Here is a 15,823-nt window from a genome sequence, read left to right as displayed (position 1 = left end):
ATTCAGAGAAAAACTTGTTTGTTGGTCCGATTTAGAGAAAACTCGACGCTAATGACGGCTGTCTGATAAATTATTTCGCAATAAAGATATTGTTATAGCTAAATATTTTGGGAAAAGCTTCTGTCTGCTTTTTTATGTGTCCCAACAGTTCCCAACTGTCTGCTGAAGGGATTAGGGAAGGAAAGAAGAGTAGAAAGAGGAAGGTTAGGAATTACTGGCTATTAAAATCTGGTCCTCAAACATGGATAAAGCCATTTCATGCAATGTTTCGATTCTGGTTGACTGTCTCTCACCAGCGCGTTACTGACAGCATCGAGCACAAAATATTGCTAATTTATTAAAAATTAGTCGTATTCCTGTTAAAAACGAGACTGCAGGGCTTCAAAGAATAAATTAACAGGTTTTCTAACAAACTGTCGGTAAAACACGAATATGTTGTTAGGATGTCGGAACACGTGTTCATAAAAAATCTAATATTGTAACATTTCGTCATCATATCTATCAAGAATAGGACACCTGCATAAAAACCTGAATGGATTACAATTTTATTAGGAAAAGGATTGCAATCACGTTTTTAACAGGTTTCAATAAATCAGCCATACTCATTTTTCACAATTACCTTCACTACTTTGATGTAACTTGCCGCTAATAGGTACACCGAATATCAAACAAACATATTAATCACCTATATATTTTTACATTATTGCTCTAAAAAACATCTAAACAGGACGTGCCTAATCATCAGAAAACATGATGTCTCTAATCAAAACAATTCTAATCTAAAGTAATCTTTTAAAACTTACTTTTAACTATCGGAGGAATAATATGGCTTATGCAGGCCTAAGAACTGCAGCCGTAGTCGTCACCGCGAATTGTTCAAGATACTCACAGTAGTACTTCATAACATGACAAGAGGAATGGTGTCATTGAATAAAAATTCTAAAACTTAATATACTAAAATACATAGATAAGTTTTTTGTATATATTTTGTAAATACCTGTCTTCACAATTTTTAAGAATATTAATACAAGAAATCTTCTATGTACTATATATTAATGATAAGTCCGTTGAACAATAATTTAAAAAATATATTTACCTTATATTTTTGTTTGTTATTGTCATCAATTCTTTAAATTAATACATGAAAATTTATTATTAATTTATAATTCGTGAAATCCCAGTTAAATGTAGATATGTTTGTACCTGTTATGTACAAATAAAAAAATATATATACGAGTATATATAACTTTAGGGTGTGTTTCTGCATCTCTGTATCTATGTGTAACTCTGGTTAAGGCGATGCACTACGTCGTGTAATATTTCAATTTGAGCCGCTATCAATAAACACCCTTACGTAGAAGGCGATAAGGTTTAAATTCCCGCTTAACACCATCCGCCTGTTTTGATTTATGCAAGTAAAAAACATGGCCAAAATGTGCCTTTTATTTTATTTTGAGGATGTTCAGGCATAAATATTTAATTTTTTTTTCGATCATTTTATAAATAACTTAATTTTCCACATTATACAATAAAATCATAACCGAAAATGGGTTCGTAAGTAGGAGATTTTGAACTTTAAAGCAGTTTTCATAGGCCTTTACATTATTTTTTTCTGGGCTTATAAAAAACTTATCTAAAAAATACTCGATTATTTCAAAGGCCAAGATGTATTCTACTCGCAGTATTTAATTAAAGCATCTAATGCCAAGAAGGTTCTAACAGGACACCCGGGAGGCAAACGAAAGGCGGGCAGACCTAGGCTGAGATGGGAGGACGATGTCAGGAAAGATGCCAGAGGACTACTTTATGCTGCAGATTGGAAGACGACGGCCGAGGACAGAGGGAGGTGGAGGCTCATGTTAAAGGAGGCCAAGGCTCGAAATGGGCTGTAGCGCCATTGAAGAAGAAGAAGAATAATTGGAGGATAGTAAAATAACTCGTCAATAATTTACATCTTAAGAGCTTATAAAAAGACTCGATTTTTTCAAAAGCCAAGATGTATTCTACTCGCAGTATTTAATTAAAGCATCTGAAACATTTTTAGGCGACCAAATTTTCAAACCAAAAACACATGATTTTGCATTACTATGTATGGCATCGCCTTAAGATGTACAATTCCTGTTGTTAAAATGTAAGAAAAAAAATCAAACAAACGTTAACAATGTAAGCGCCATAATATATTTTTGTGCTACTTGATTACAAAACATCGATTATTCTCTACTTTCTAAAAATATAATATGCATGTATTATATATATATATATAAACCTTCCTGAAGAAATTCTCTAAATTATAGTGAAAATCCGGTGCGTTGTTTAGGTAAACTAAGCACACAGCAGACATGGAAAGTGACTTTAATTTAAACTAGTTATTTATTTTAATATCAACGGTAAATTATAAACAGTGACATCAGAAAATATACAATTAACAGAAACTCTATATGGATATAAAAAGTTAGAGATACAAGTACATGCAAAACTTATAGGTAGACTAGGTTAGATTAGTATTGATTTAAATATATTAAAGTATAGATACATGATTTAATATATTATATTACGATAGCTAAAATATATGTATTTATTTTCAAGTTTTGGTTGAAAGTAGGTAAGTGCCAATCAAGCTGTTGGTTCACCGAATTGAATATTATTATTGACCCAAGTTTCCTCAGTTCCCCCAGGCAGTTCATTTTATAGACATATTTATTTGACTTTTTACGTAAGTATGAGTAGACTTACATTTTATTGGTCATGATTTAAAAGATATGATATTAAAGCCTTTTTTTACCTAGCTTCTGAGCAGTTAAACAGATAGGCTACATCTGCGTACCTATTACTAATTTCACGTAGATTAGGTACAAGCGAGTGTTTGAAATGATCAGTCTTAGAATTGTTACAATTAAAGAGGGTTTTATAACGAGTAGCTCTAATGGGTACATTAAATTCAATGAGATTAATTAAATCAAGGCTGTCTACACTACCATTTACAATTTTGAACATATTATTATTACGCTATATTTTCGTGACTTGGCCTATTTCAGCATATTTCAGCGATGTACTGAAATAGGTTAAGCAACGATGGGTATATATGGGTATGGATTACTGCAACGGCATTTATGCCAGCCTTCCAAAATATCAAATTGACAAACTTCAATCAGTGTTTAATGCAGCAGCACGGCTCATAACCGAGGTTTCAAAATATTCGCACATCTCAGAACACCTCCGTAACCTTCACTGGCTCAAGTGCTCTGAAATAATCCAGTGCAAATTGTGCTGGATGGTGTTTAAATCCATCAATGAAATAGCCCCACCCTACATCTCTGAACTATGCGTCCCGGAAAACACTGGTCTGAGGCAGTCAACGCTTAGATCAGCAACATCATCAGCTGTAGGCAGACTGATAGAACATAAGCGCAAGCCAAATACTAAGTTTGGTGATCGCGCTTTCGGTGTATCTGGGCCGAAGGCTTGGAATAAACTCCCTCCGGAACTAAGATCCATAACAAGTCCAACAGAATTCAGGTCTAAACTAAAAACTTACCTTTTGAAGCTGTCGTACCCTTAAATTAAATATACCATTCCTAAGAGAAAGTCCAGTTATATTCAATTTTCCAATTATGTCCTGAATCCTGTATCTCAATTTCGCTAATAAACAATTAGATAATGTTAATCAAGTGTAAATCTCAAGTGACCTACCAGGTAAGTATTGTACTGTATATTTATGTGTTTGTTCACGCCTTGACGGCTTTTACATGCGAGGGAAATCATACAGGAGCATAACAAGTATATATTATCTCCATAAATAGTTAAGTAATAACATAGATCACTTTAGAAATGTATTATAAGTTTGTACAGCGCCCTTGAGGTGATTTTGCACTAAAACGGCGCTATACAAGTCATCCAATTATTATTATTATTATAGCGTAATGTATTGCCTACCTAAGTTGTGTCATACATCTTCTCTAAATGTTATAAAACAAAGTCCCTATCCGCGTCTGTCTGTTTGTAGCTTAGTTCTTCTAAACCAGAGGTTCCCAAACTTTTTTGCCCCGTTTACCACTTGCCAATTTTTTTTCCGTAGACCCCCTGCCTGCCGAATATTAAATTTTCCTAAAACTATTAACGTCCCATGTGATAATAGTTTATTTTTTAATAAAAAGATTCCCTTCCTTTGCCTGCCCAACAACCGGGTGGCGGTATAGTTGCTCTGTATTTGCATTGTGCAGACAGGGGCGCCCTTGTGAAGTATTACACCAAATGAAAATGAAGCAGGATAAGCAACGGGAATGTATTTCTGTAGCTAGCCCTACAGAACTGCCCATTAAGTTCTTTGTCAGTGCTTATTCCTGTCATTCCTTCTTGTCACATGATTTCCGATTCTTCGACGTTCCATTTCCATAGTCAAAATGTCTTCAAACTCAGTGTTTTAAGTCTGTATGAAGTACATTTAAATGTTGATAAATGTTACCCTGAACGTTTTTAAAAAACAAGTTGGGGATCTAGGAAAATTCGCAGCTTTCGATGTGCAATGTTTTGCTTCAATATATTAATTCTGACGAGAAAAGGAACGTATATCTCTATTTATATACCTCAATAAACAACTTAACGAAGTATAAAAATACAAATATCAAATATGTAAATTCTCAGTCGTTAATAATTAGTATTACGTAAAATGTGTTATTTGCGTTAGGTGTATTGTGTCATTTACGAAACTCCTAAATGTTGACTTGAGGTAAATGGGGGACGGCTCGTATGTACCCCCATTTGAATCTTGTGGACCCCTAAATTTTTTTCTCGCTGACATGGACCCCCAGCAAGCCGATATCGACCACTATATAGACCACAATGGGAACCTCTGTTCTAAACTATGCTATATTTGATAGGGGTTTTCACTATCATTTAGAGAATATCTTCCGGAAGGTTTATTTATACAACACATGCATAGTATGTTTATATAAAATAGAGAAAAGTCTCCAAGCAACGCATGGGAACGCATCGGCTAGTTATTGATGAAAAAAAAGTAAAACTTCCAGAGCTAAACACGGTACGTTCGAGAGCTGTATGGAAGAAAAAAACCTGCGAAGACATAGTAAATAGTTTATAAATAAATAATGTAATAAATAAGTAGGTACCTGATATTATTGGATTAGAGTTATTTTAAGAAAATCTTTATTTCTTGTTACGCTTATGGAAATTATCAGTGACTGCAGTTTTAAAATTATGTTGCTCGTTATGTTCTACGTGTTCATAGGGGGCGTCAATTAACTTATTTTATTTAATGCGCTTTTTGCAAGGTATTGAATTACAATATTAAGACAAATTATTTGTTAACGCCCGTACATACTTAATATGAATATGAATAAATAGTTTTCTTCTTTTAAAAACTCAATTCTTTCGAGAAAGGTATTCAAATACAATATTCTACCGATGAATTTTGTATGCCTTTCTAGAAAGAATTGAGTTTTCAAACAAACAAAACTATAACGGGCGTAAACAAATAATTTGTCTTAATATTGTAATTCAATACCTTGCAAAGAGTGTATTTTAATAAAATAAATTATTTAACACCATCGTGGAATAACATAAAAATAGGAAAATGTATCTTTCCCGCGGAAGTAAGATTCATCTTTCTGTAATTTATTTGATTTTATATAATTGATTTTGGACACTACCTTCGTCGTTGTATTTTTTTAAAACATTTTATGGCCATCTAGCGGTCAACCGGCTCAATTCGACTTTCAAAACTATTGAAAGCATACATTCAAATTTAATTTTAACTTATTTCAATAGATGGTACTGATTTAGACTCTTCTAGTGTCGAAAGCTACTAAGAGATTTACAGAATTATATATTTTTATATTAGATGTCGCTGATTTGATTCAGTCCTGGTATTAAAATCTGCCAAAAGATGGCCGAAGAGATAATTATTTCTTTTTTTAATAGATGTCGCTGATTTGATTCTGCCGTGGTACTAAAATCTGCCAAGAGATGGCCAAAGTGATAGTTTTAAATTTTTTTAATAGATGTCGTTCATTTGATTCTGTCTTAGTACTAAAATCTGCCAAGAGATGGCCAAAGTGATAATTATTTGTTTTTTTAATAGATGTCGCTAATTTGATTCTGTCCTGGTACTAAAATCTGCCAAGAGATGGCCAAAGTGATAATTATTTGTTTTTTTAATAGATGTCGCTGATTTGATTCAGTCCTGGTACTAAAATCTGCCAAGAGATGGCCTAAAAGATTATTATTATTTTTTTTAATAGATGTCGCTGTTGTAAACCAGTCCTAGTACCAACATTCGTCAACAGATGTAAACAGCAGCACGTACTGAGTGTTTTAATTTTATAACACTAGCGCGCGCCACGTGAACGCGTCTTTGTGACGTCACAATATTGATCCTATGAAAGATCGTCCGTCGTCTTCAGAGACGCCATCTTGGCAAACTGTGAAAAAGTGGCCGAGGTGATAGTTAACGTTAAAATCCGCGATCATCATAGCCCGGATTTACCCAATTGGATTTATTCCTGTTTATTTATTGTACACCCTTTGGAACGGACCAAGGTAATTGACAATTTTACGCGGATCTGCCGTAATATAACTACAATTCAATCTTTGTTATTGGTCGGAAATTTTGCCGATTCTATTATTTCATAGTACCGTTATTTTCCTTAGGAATCGCCGAAGTTCAACTACTCTCGCTCGTTATATCACCAGTGACATTGTGTAAAGGAAAACCTTGCCTAAAATTACAATAATCTGTGTTTCAAAGCGTTTTTCGATATCTGTCGAGAGTGTCAATTGAGGGGTTGGGCAAATAAGAACCCTTGGGGTCAGCATCCTCTGGATATTTGCTATCTTACGTGCGCTTTTGGCTACCAAGACATTTGCCAGTACAGTATTTAGCTTTAAACTTTCAAATAATCGTCAAGTTGTGCTTCGTTTTTCCAGCAATTTGTAATTTGGGCACCTTTGTTTATGCGACATTGGAATGAAATTCCTTTCAGTTTGGTATGTTTTATTATTTTATGTCAATGTCGTCTACCGTTTCTATCCGAATCTATGCAGCATTCAGCCTTCTGAAACCTATAACAAAGTAAAAGAAACAACATTTTCCAGTGTGCAGTTCGTGTAGAGGTCTAGCTAATCGATTCCGTGCAGTTTGACTTTTTTTATTTTTTCGTCGAATCGTATAATTCACTTTTTCCTACTCATTCTAGTCTAATGACGGTGATTTTAGATTGTAATGCTAACAGTAAAACATGGAACGTGTTTCAACAATGGAATTAATATAATATTGAAGTTTCATTTCAGAATACAACATGTCGGTCTAGTTAATTATTATGCATGGGGCATTTTAATTCCGTCTATATTGTATTTCATGGAATTCGTGTTGCTATCTACGTTTATGAATTATTAGGGTGTTGGGCTTATGTAAGTAGAGTGCACTAAAAGCAAATAGTTCAACCGTAAAAGTGATTATTTTTAAGTGGGTTAAATTTTTCACCTAACCTTCAAAATCGTGTCACTTTTGGATGATGCTGTGAAACTTAGAACATAAACTTATTTTTGTTAATTTCTGTTTAGTTGTGATAACTGTGAGTGCTTTAGTATTGTGAAACTGTAAATTCAACATCTTTTAAGTATCTCGCAGTGAATGAATTCCATTTTGAAGTTTAAAATGTGAGTGAAAATTGAAATTGTCTCTCTTGTAAAGTGGGAAATCTATTGCTACTATATACAATATTATTTGACATGAATTATTATAATTAATTCCTTTTTTGTCATAAGCTTGTCACAAAATATCGTATTGGTCATGGAGTAATAATTGATTCGGAAGTAATTCAATAATTATACTGTTGATTTTCCAGTCCAATCATTCACAGTATGAAGACATTTTATGTTTTATATCCCCATCTGTGAGTATTTCTCAGCAGTATAAATGTCACCCAGGCCAATGCCTTTATGAGGAAGGAGTACCAACGTAACTAAACTTTATTTTATGCACATACAATGAAGTACCAACTTTATTGTATTGTGAATATTGATTTTGACCTTAACTATCATAATTCAACCTAGCTTCATCATTAATTTACATATTATATCTTTTTATTATTCTTCTTTTGGACCATCTGATGTTCGGCTTTGAATATATGCATCCCTCAAATGTTACTTTCACCTATTGCAAGCATTTTAATCAATTTCAATTCTTATCCGATAATATTATATGCTTCCTACCATTTGTACACCTGCCAGAACTATTGACCACTTTTTACAGCAGTTTTAAAGTTCCCACCAGCTTAGATAAATTTCCAATTGGATATGATTTAAGGTTTTTGCAGCCAATATCCTTATGTTGGTTGCCCTCCATCTCAGAGCTAACATTTCGAAATCTCGCAGTGTCCATTATTATTGTGAATATCATATCGCATACCATATTGCTGTCAATGCTTATTGATATGAAATTTGGACTGACAATTCTGGCTGTCGCACGTTGCAGATAATAAGCTTTTATTGCTCTTTAATAAATTGTACATTAAAATTACACGAATTAGATGAAGAACTTGATTTAAAAAAAGAACCGAATATGTAAATTACGAAGTCAAAAAATCATTTACAAATTTAATTGTTCCCACGCTCAAAATAATGAGCCCAATATTCATTGATAGAAATTGCCGCCTGATCCAGATCTGAGTCCATACTAAACGCTTTACACAAATTACCATTTTCAATTGAATGCCCAAAGGTCGTTGAACCAGCTCTGTTTGCCTGTTGTCTGTCTGAATCAATAGCTTATTCTTGCATTCAAATATGTATATATATTTTTTACTAAAAACATTACATTTAGAGAATGTCATACCAGATTACTGTAGAGAAAGGCAAATAGTGAAAAACACTTTGTTATTCTTTTTGTTGTATTAATACCGGAGCCAGTTGGATTTTGGCACACCTTTAAAGGAATATTGTGAGGCTTTAGTTGCTCAATTAAATATATTATATTGATTCAATTCCTTAAAAAAATTATGAAACAATATTAAGTGCAGATCTATGCTGAACCAGACGTATTATCAATAATAACAACAGGTCGCTGCACCCCTTGCACTTGTCTACGTCTGGGAGTGAATCACACTCAAGACTGAGACGGGTATATCTTCTAATACGCTGTTGTATCTTGGATTATACAATTGTAAAGATTGCACTTATTACATTAATGCTCTAAGATTTTATTTTACTCTAAGGTGAATGTTAACCCTTTCACACCCGCATTATTGTTTCCACATATATAAAATATGTAATGCTAGATATAATACCTCAGTGAAATTTTTTTGACAGGGTATTTTTTTTTTTTTTATAAATACAGGGTTTTCCAATAAGAGGTGTTATTTTGAATAGCCCGCTATTTCGGTAGATGTTTCTTTTGAAGCTGTCATTTTTTGACATTTGACAAGTAGAAACTACGCCATTAATAAAAATGGAACGATACACGCTTCAACAACGCATTGAAATTATTAAAATTCACTTGAGTGAATCAAATGCAAATCATCTTGAGTGATGAGGCCCATTTCCACCTCGGTGGCTTCGTCAACAAGCAAAATTGTCGCATCTGACCCTGTGTTATGGCGGGTGAATTTTACAGTTTGCGGACATAGAATCTATACATTACTATAATATAAATAAGTAAAATGATTTACAGCTAGTTTGGGTTGCAAGAAGAGGATGGAGAAGTTAGAGGATTATAAGAAGATTAAAAATTTGAGAATTTATTAGTAAATAGATCACACTAATTAATTAATTAATTAATTTTGTCTGAAAGGTGATTAAATTGATAGAGTGTAGAATGAATGCGTATTGTAGTTGTAATGTATTCCGTGTGTAAGGATCCATTTTGTAATTTGTTTTTTAAAGGAATGTGGTTGACTCACAGTTTTTAGGTTTTCAGGGATAAAGTTAAAGATTTTAGGAGCTAGGAAGAAAAATTGTCTTTGAGCTGACGTTTTATGAAGTGAAGGTACTTTGAGTGGCCGTTGGTTATTGTTCTGGTGGTGTAGTTGTGTTGTAAGAGAGTTTTGTTTTTATATTTGAACGGGAAATGTATTAGCGAGCACATGCACATTTTATGTAAATTTTTCTATGTTCCATAAAAGAAGCACTCGGGCATAATAAATATTCGTTGATTACAAATTTGCTTTACAACAAGCCGTTCTTGTTTATTCTTTTACTAATGTCAAGCTATGTTCTGTATAATGCCCAATCTGACATTATAGAGGTTTGCTAAATACTAACATGCTTAACAATAAACATTTCATATTTATTTTACTAACATAAACAATGTTATTAAATATTGTTCCGCTACTACTTCCATAGTACCTATCTTGTATTCTTATTATTATACCAGGTTTTCCAATAAGAGGTGTTATTTTGATATTCAATCGTAAAATTGCGCCGTCTTGTTGAAAGTAAACGTTGTCCAGATCAATAACATCCAATTCCGGCCATAAAAAATCATTAATCATCTCTCGATAGCGCAATCCATTCACCGTAACTGTTGCTCCAGCCTCATTTTCGAAAAAGTTGGGTCCAATGACTCCGCCGGACCATAAACCGCACCAAACAGTCACACGTTAAGGATAGAGAGGCTTTTCAATAATAATTCTTGGGTTTTCCGAGCCCCAGATATGACAATTTTGCTTGTTGACGAAGCCACCGAGGTGGAAATGGGCCTCATCACTCAAGATGATTTACATTTGATTCACTCAAGTGAATTTTAATAATTTCAATGCGTTGTTGAAGCATGTATCGTTCCATTTTTTTTAATGGCGTAGTTTCTACTTGTCAAATGTCAAAAAAATGACAGCTTCAAAAGTAACATCTACCGAAATAGCGGGCTATTCAAAATAACACCTCTTATTGTAAAACCCTGTATATTGAATAACTTTTATTTGTAAAAATAACAACTCTCAACGATAACTAGTATTGTACCTGCTTACATTGCCCGTACTCGCCTATTATGCTATGTAATACACGCACATTATTGTACTCCTGATCGGCTTACCTTAAACATTGTTTATATGTAAAAGCCTTCATGGCGTGAATAAATAAATAAATTATTTTTGAGATTCAATATTGCAATGCATTCGGCTGCTATTGTTAAAATTGGATGAATTATTGCGGTGAACGTTAATGTCTCTGGCAATATATGTAAAAGCCTTCATGGCGTGAATAAATAAATAAATTATTTTTGAGATTCAATATTGCAATGCATTCGGCTGCTATTGTTAAAATTGGATGAATTATTGCGGTGAACGTTAATGTCTCTGGCAATTCAGTGCAATTAGTAAATAAAAGCCAGTAAGGCCATTAAGATGAAGTTATAATGTCCACAGTACATTGCGGGAGATTGGAATGTTGTGATTTTTAAACTTAATTATTACAGCAATATTGATCATCCATGTATTTCCTAACAGTCAGCAAATATTTGCTGACTATAAGTATACTAAGATAGATATCAGTAAAGTTTCTTGGATGAGCAAGCAGAATTCATGATTTCTATATCTTCAATTTGTTTATTATTATCATTCTCTGTAGGTCTTTCATCACAATGAGTAGCATTTTGAGTACATTAGATAGGAGGGCATATTACATTGCATGTAGATACACAAAGATTATGTTAGAGAAATGGCTTTTAGGCATAGACATTCTAATTAATAGATCAGGGAAAGGGGAACAAACCAGGTGCTGCGGAGTGCGGGAGGCGGCGTGATCGTCTCCCTTTCTGTGATTTGTCAATAAAGAAATAACTGACAGTTTACGGGCAACTCGCATTTTAATATCACTATTCTGTCCTCAAATATAAAATCTGCTTAAGAATTAGGCGCGCAAATAGCTGGCTGTTTAAAAACTTAACTACCAATCTCAAATCGGGTAAACAAAAGTTCAGCCTTGTTTCCGAAATTGAATATTTTGTTACATTATTTAGTTAGACACTTTTACAAATGTGTTATAATTTACCCACATCACTTATTTTTAGCGTTGCTTCCCGAGGCGGTTTGTTTAAAAATGAACATTCAGATCCTGCGGAGAAAATTCCCATAATGGAATCTGCTGCAAAAGTTTGCCTTACTTGAGCAAACTTTTCTTTTCTGCGCATGGTCTAGTTATTTAAATGTGCACTCTTTGACGGTCAATGTACGAGAGATGTCGTAGTTTATTCAAAGCATTCTCGAACCCTTCTGGTGCCAAAAATATGGTTACGGGGTTTGCCTCCAGCTCGTCATAATAATTCCCAAATTTCATGTTAGGGCAAGTCTATCAATTTGGATGTGTATGCTTTTAGACAATCTCAGCGTTAATGTCATATTCGTTAGCAAAGGTAACTGGTTGTATTATTTAGTACTTAGTCGTCTTAACGATTAATGACCACTATCACGTTGTCTTTTGTTGGTAAGGAATCAATATCTTCAAACACTTTCTATGCTCTGTTGGATGGAGGTCTGAATTAGCTTCTTAACATTATTAAAAGCTAGTCGCTTTGTCGATCTTATTTATCTTGTTGATCGACTCTCTTTGCTAGGTTACGCGCAGCTAGTAGCAAGGACAGTGATAACTAAATCATTCGGTTAATTTTATGTCACTAGCTGCATATGGACAATTAAGTCGTAAGTGTATGTTACCGCTAATTAGCAATTCGATGGCTTAAATTGGCTCCACTTTTGGCAGTTTTACAGGAGGGACCAAAAACTGATTACTTTCGTTTTTTTTTTAACAAGTTGTGAAAACTTCAAATGCTCAATTGTGTATTTTTATCACAGCTGACATGATGGTTTCATATTATTTATCACAGCTGACATGGTGGTTTCATGTTTTTATCACAGGTGACATGATGTTTTAATATTATCACAGCTGACATGATCATTTCATATTATTATCACAGCTGACATGATGGATTCATATTATTATCACAGCTGACATGATGGTTTCATTTTATTTATGGTAAAAGCACAGGTTAATTTTTTGTGCTCAATTTATGGAGTTGTCAAAATTGCAGGTAAAAATTTCTCTTTTTTGCAGGAGTTATCTGACTTTTTGAAATAATGGCATACAGAGCTCCGGGCCAAAAAGGCCCCTTTCTCTTTCATCGTTATTTAAATTAATAGATTTTTGAAAAATAGATGTAATTTGCGGGAGTTATCAAATTTATTGTCAATGTTCGCTCTTATTCTATACAATAATAATTTTTGTAAGTAAACAATAAAATGACAGAAATAAATGAAGAACACAATAAAAAACCTCAATTGAGGAATAAGATAAGTAGAAAAGGGGCACTAGAAGTTATACCAAAATTATTCATGAGGAAAGTTGTGGTTATCAATCATTATTTTTAAGTTTTGCAGGTCGTTGTACTTGTGAGATTTAATCTTGTTAGATGTAGATTGCCCAATGTGTTGAGTGCTTTGGGTTTTATGTTGATGTCTCGTTTATCTGGCAAAGCTGTCCAAACATCGCTTAATCTTAATTTGTACAAGATATCTCCTTTGAGTTTAATACTGAGCGCCATATTAATTTGAAATTTTTTCCCCTGCTCTTTTCTGGTTTCCTGATGAGTGTCACTTAAAAAATATAACCCACCACCATCTTTAGTTTCCTAAAATGGTAACCCGCAATCATTTAAAAGTTTCGAAATGCTAACTATGGCAACATTTTAGCATTACAATATTAATTAATCTCAAACTAAAAGTAATTTGAATTGGAACTTCCTCCTTGATACAATCAATCCATATTTGTTTGAATAAGCTAATTATGATATGGTTTTCACAATCCTTAAGAGAAAATAACGATCCATTGATTTGTAAAACAGCTGAGCCATTTGCTGTAAAGCAAATTGGGCCCACTTATGTACGCATATTTTAGTAGAAATCAATCACTTTGCGTTCTGACATTATTATTGTGTGAAATAAAATATTCACTTTGTACGAACCACTAAATTTATTGATATACACAGGTCTGGAAACTTGTGAATCTACATCGCTTAGAGCAGTGGTCCCCAAACCCCGGTCTGCGGATCGGTACCGATCCGTGAACCAAATGGTGCCGGGCCGCAAAAAAAAACCAACTGTTGAAAACATCTTTACGCGATAATTAACCGCTGACACACTACCTTTGAACACAATTCAATAAAAATTATTCAAAATATTAACATTTTATTAAACCACCCTCATCGGGCTGCGGTAAAATTTTTAGAGGTTGACCGGTCCGCGATGACAAAAAGGTTGGAGACCACTGGCTTAGAGAACCCAACTTTCCTTTTTGTTTCGGAAACGATAGGGTTAAAAAACTTATATAAATAAACATCTGATGGTAACCCCGTAGCGACTGATTTTTTGCAAATTTGACCTAAAAACATTACAACTTGGAACTCGGAAATGAAAGCTGAAATCAAAAATCTTATGCGACAAAATCTACTCCAACGGAATGTAGATTCAACAGTTTCCCTGCTTGTAACACTGGTTTCCGGATACTCTAATATAATTTAATTTCCGGTAATTTAACGACTCATACAAGGTTGAAGATTTTATTTTTTGTTCAATTCAATTTATTCATTTTAAAAACATTACAAAATTGTTCATTGTAATGCGTTTTTAAATACATTTATGAAGATAATTCTTACATATATAGACAGTGGGTATATCAACTATACTAGTAATAACAGTGCTTGCAGCTAAAGGCAGCTTCATTGATTCTAAATATGTCGATGTCCAAATTGATTGTATTCAACAGCAAGATGCTCTCTCCACCGGCATGACCTGCAGGCAAGTAGTCCTGTTGTCGGTGACGGAGATAACCATCGGGAACATAGAAATTAATGCTCTCCATGATTACCAAGTTTTCCAACCATCCAAGATACGTGTGTATTTCTTTGATATAAAATTAGTAATTACAAATAGTAGATTAACATGAACCGTTATTAGTATGAGACCGCACACGATGCATGTCGCCAACATCGTTCGCTCCTTGCACGTTACTTCAAATCACTTTCGCCGCATAGCTGCTTTTGATATTCTCTGCATTTGGTTGTAGGTCGGTGACAATCGGCACGCTTCCATGCCATATCTCCATTTGTTTCTATTTCCTTCTCTCCTTGCGTATATTAATAATCGATAGGTAAATAATCTCCGACTTAAGTTCAACACAAGAAGTATGTTTTGTGTTGTTGCAGAAACGGGTCTCGTTCTCCGGGTGACGGTTGGTTCTCTAATGGTGTCAAGTGGGCAGCATGTCTGCACTGTCGGCGCCAGGCGGCGGAGGGACCTCGTCAGCACCTGCGGAAGCACCCGCCCCCAACTCCAAACCCGCACCCACAGGAAAGGCCAAGTTCCAGAAGTTGGACATCAATAATCTCTACTGCCATAGCAGGGTGAGTTACAACACCATCGTCATTTCAAACAGACCGATTGCCATCTCGAATGCACAGATGCAATGTGGGCATGCTGAGTCTGTTCTACTGGTATTCTAAGGAGGTGCATGTGCGTACAACTCAACGGACACAAGCGAAACAACAGTTCATAGTTGATTTTGGCTTCATGAGAATGGATCGTTTCTTCGACTCATTTTTGTGGTGGGCTCGTATGTGAAACAAGCTACCAGCATCTGCTTTCTACCCATATAATCCGGGCTTCTTAAAGTTCCGCATTAATAAATCCCTTCCTACAGCCCTACCTCAACCGGCCTCACAACTCTGCCCAACCGGGTGGTGACATAGTTTCCCTATCTTTACAATGCACAGACAGAGGGGTGATCTTGTAAGCTAGTTTTTAAATAGTCCATTTCTACTCTT

General features: G+C 34.4%; 1 protein-coding gene across 1 annotated transcript in view; it reads left to right on the top strand.

Moving 5' to 3' along the window:
• The first annotated feature begins 6,334 nt into the window (after positions 1-6,334).
• The window catches only part of LOC149414657 (uncharacterized), a 48,758-nt gene continuing 39,269 nt past the window's right edge, over positions 6,335-15,823 (top strand). Inside the window, exons 1-2 of the mRNA XM_089643321.1 lie at positions 6,335-6,555; positions 15,206-15,403. Coding sequence (XP_089499447.1) covers positions 15,263-15,403 — 141 coding nt within the window. The 5' untranslated portion in view covers positions 6,335-6,555; positions 15,206-15,262. The remainder of the gene's footprint in view (positions 6,556-15,205; positions 15,404-15,823) is intronic.

The sequence above is a fragment of the Hesperophylax consimilis genome, chromosome 19 (genome assembly GCF_061612785.1).
Source record: "Hesperophylax consimilis isolate HC1 chromosome 19, BYU_Hcon_1.0, whole genome shotgun sequence".
NCBI lineage: Eukaryota > Metazoa > Arthropoda > Insecta > Trichoptera > Limnephilidae > Hesperophylax > Hesperophylax consimilis.
The sequence above is the reverse complement of the archived record's forward strand: the minus strand, read 5'-3'. Positions and strand labels throughout refer to the sequence as shown.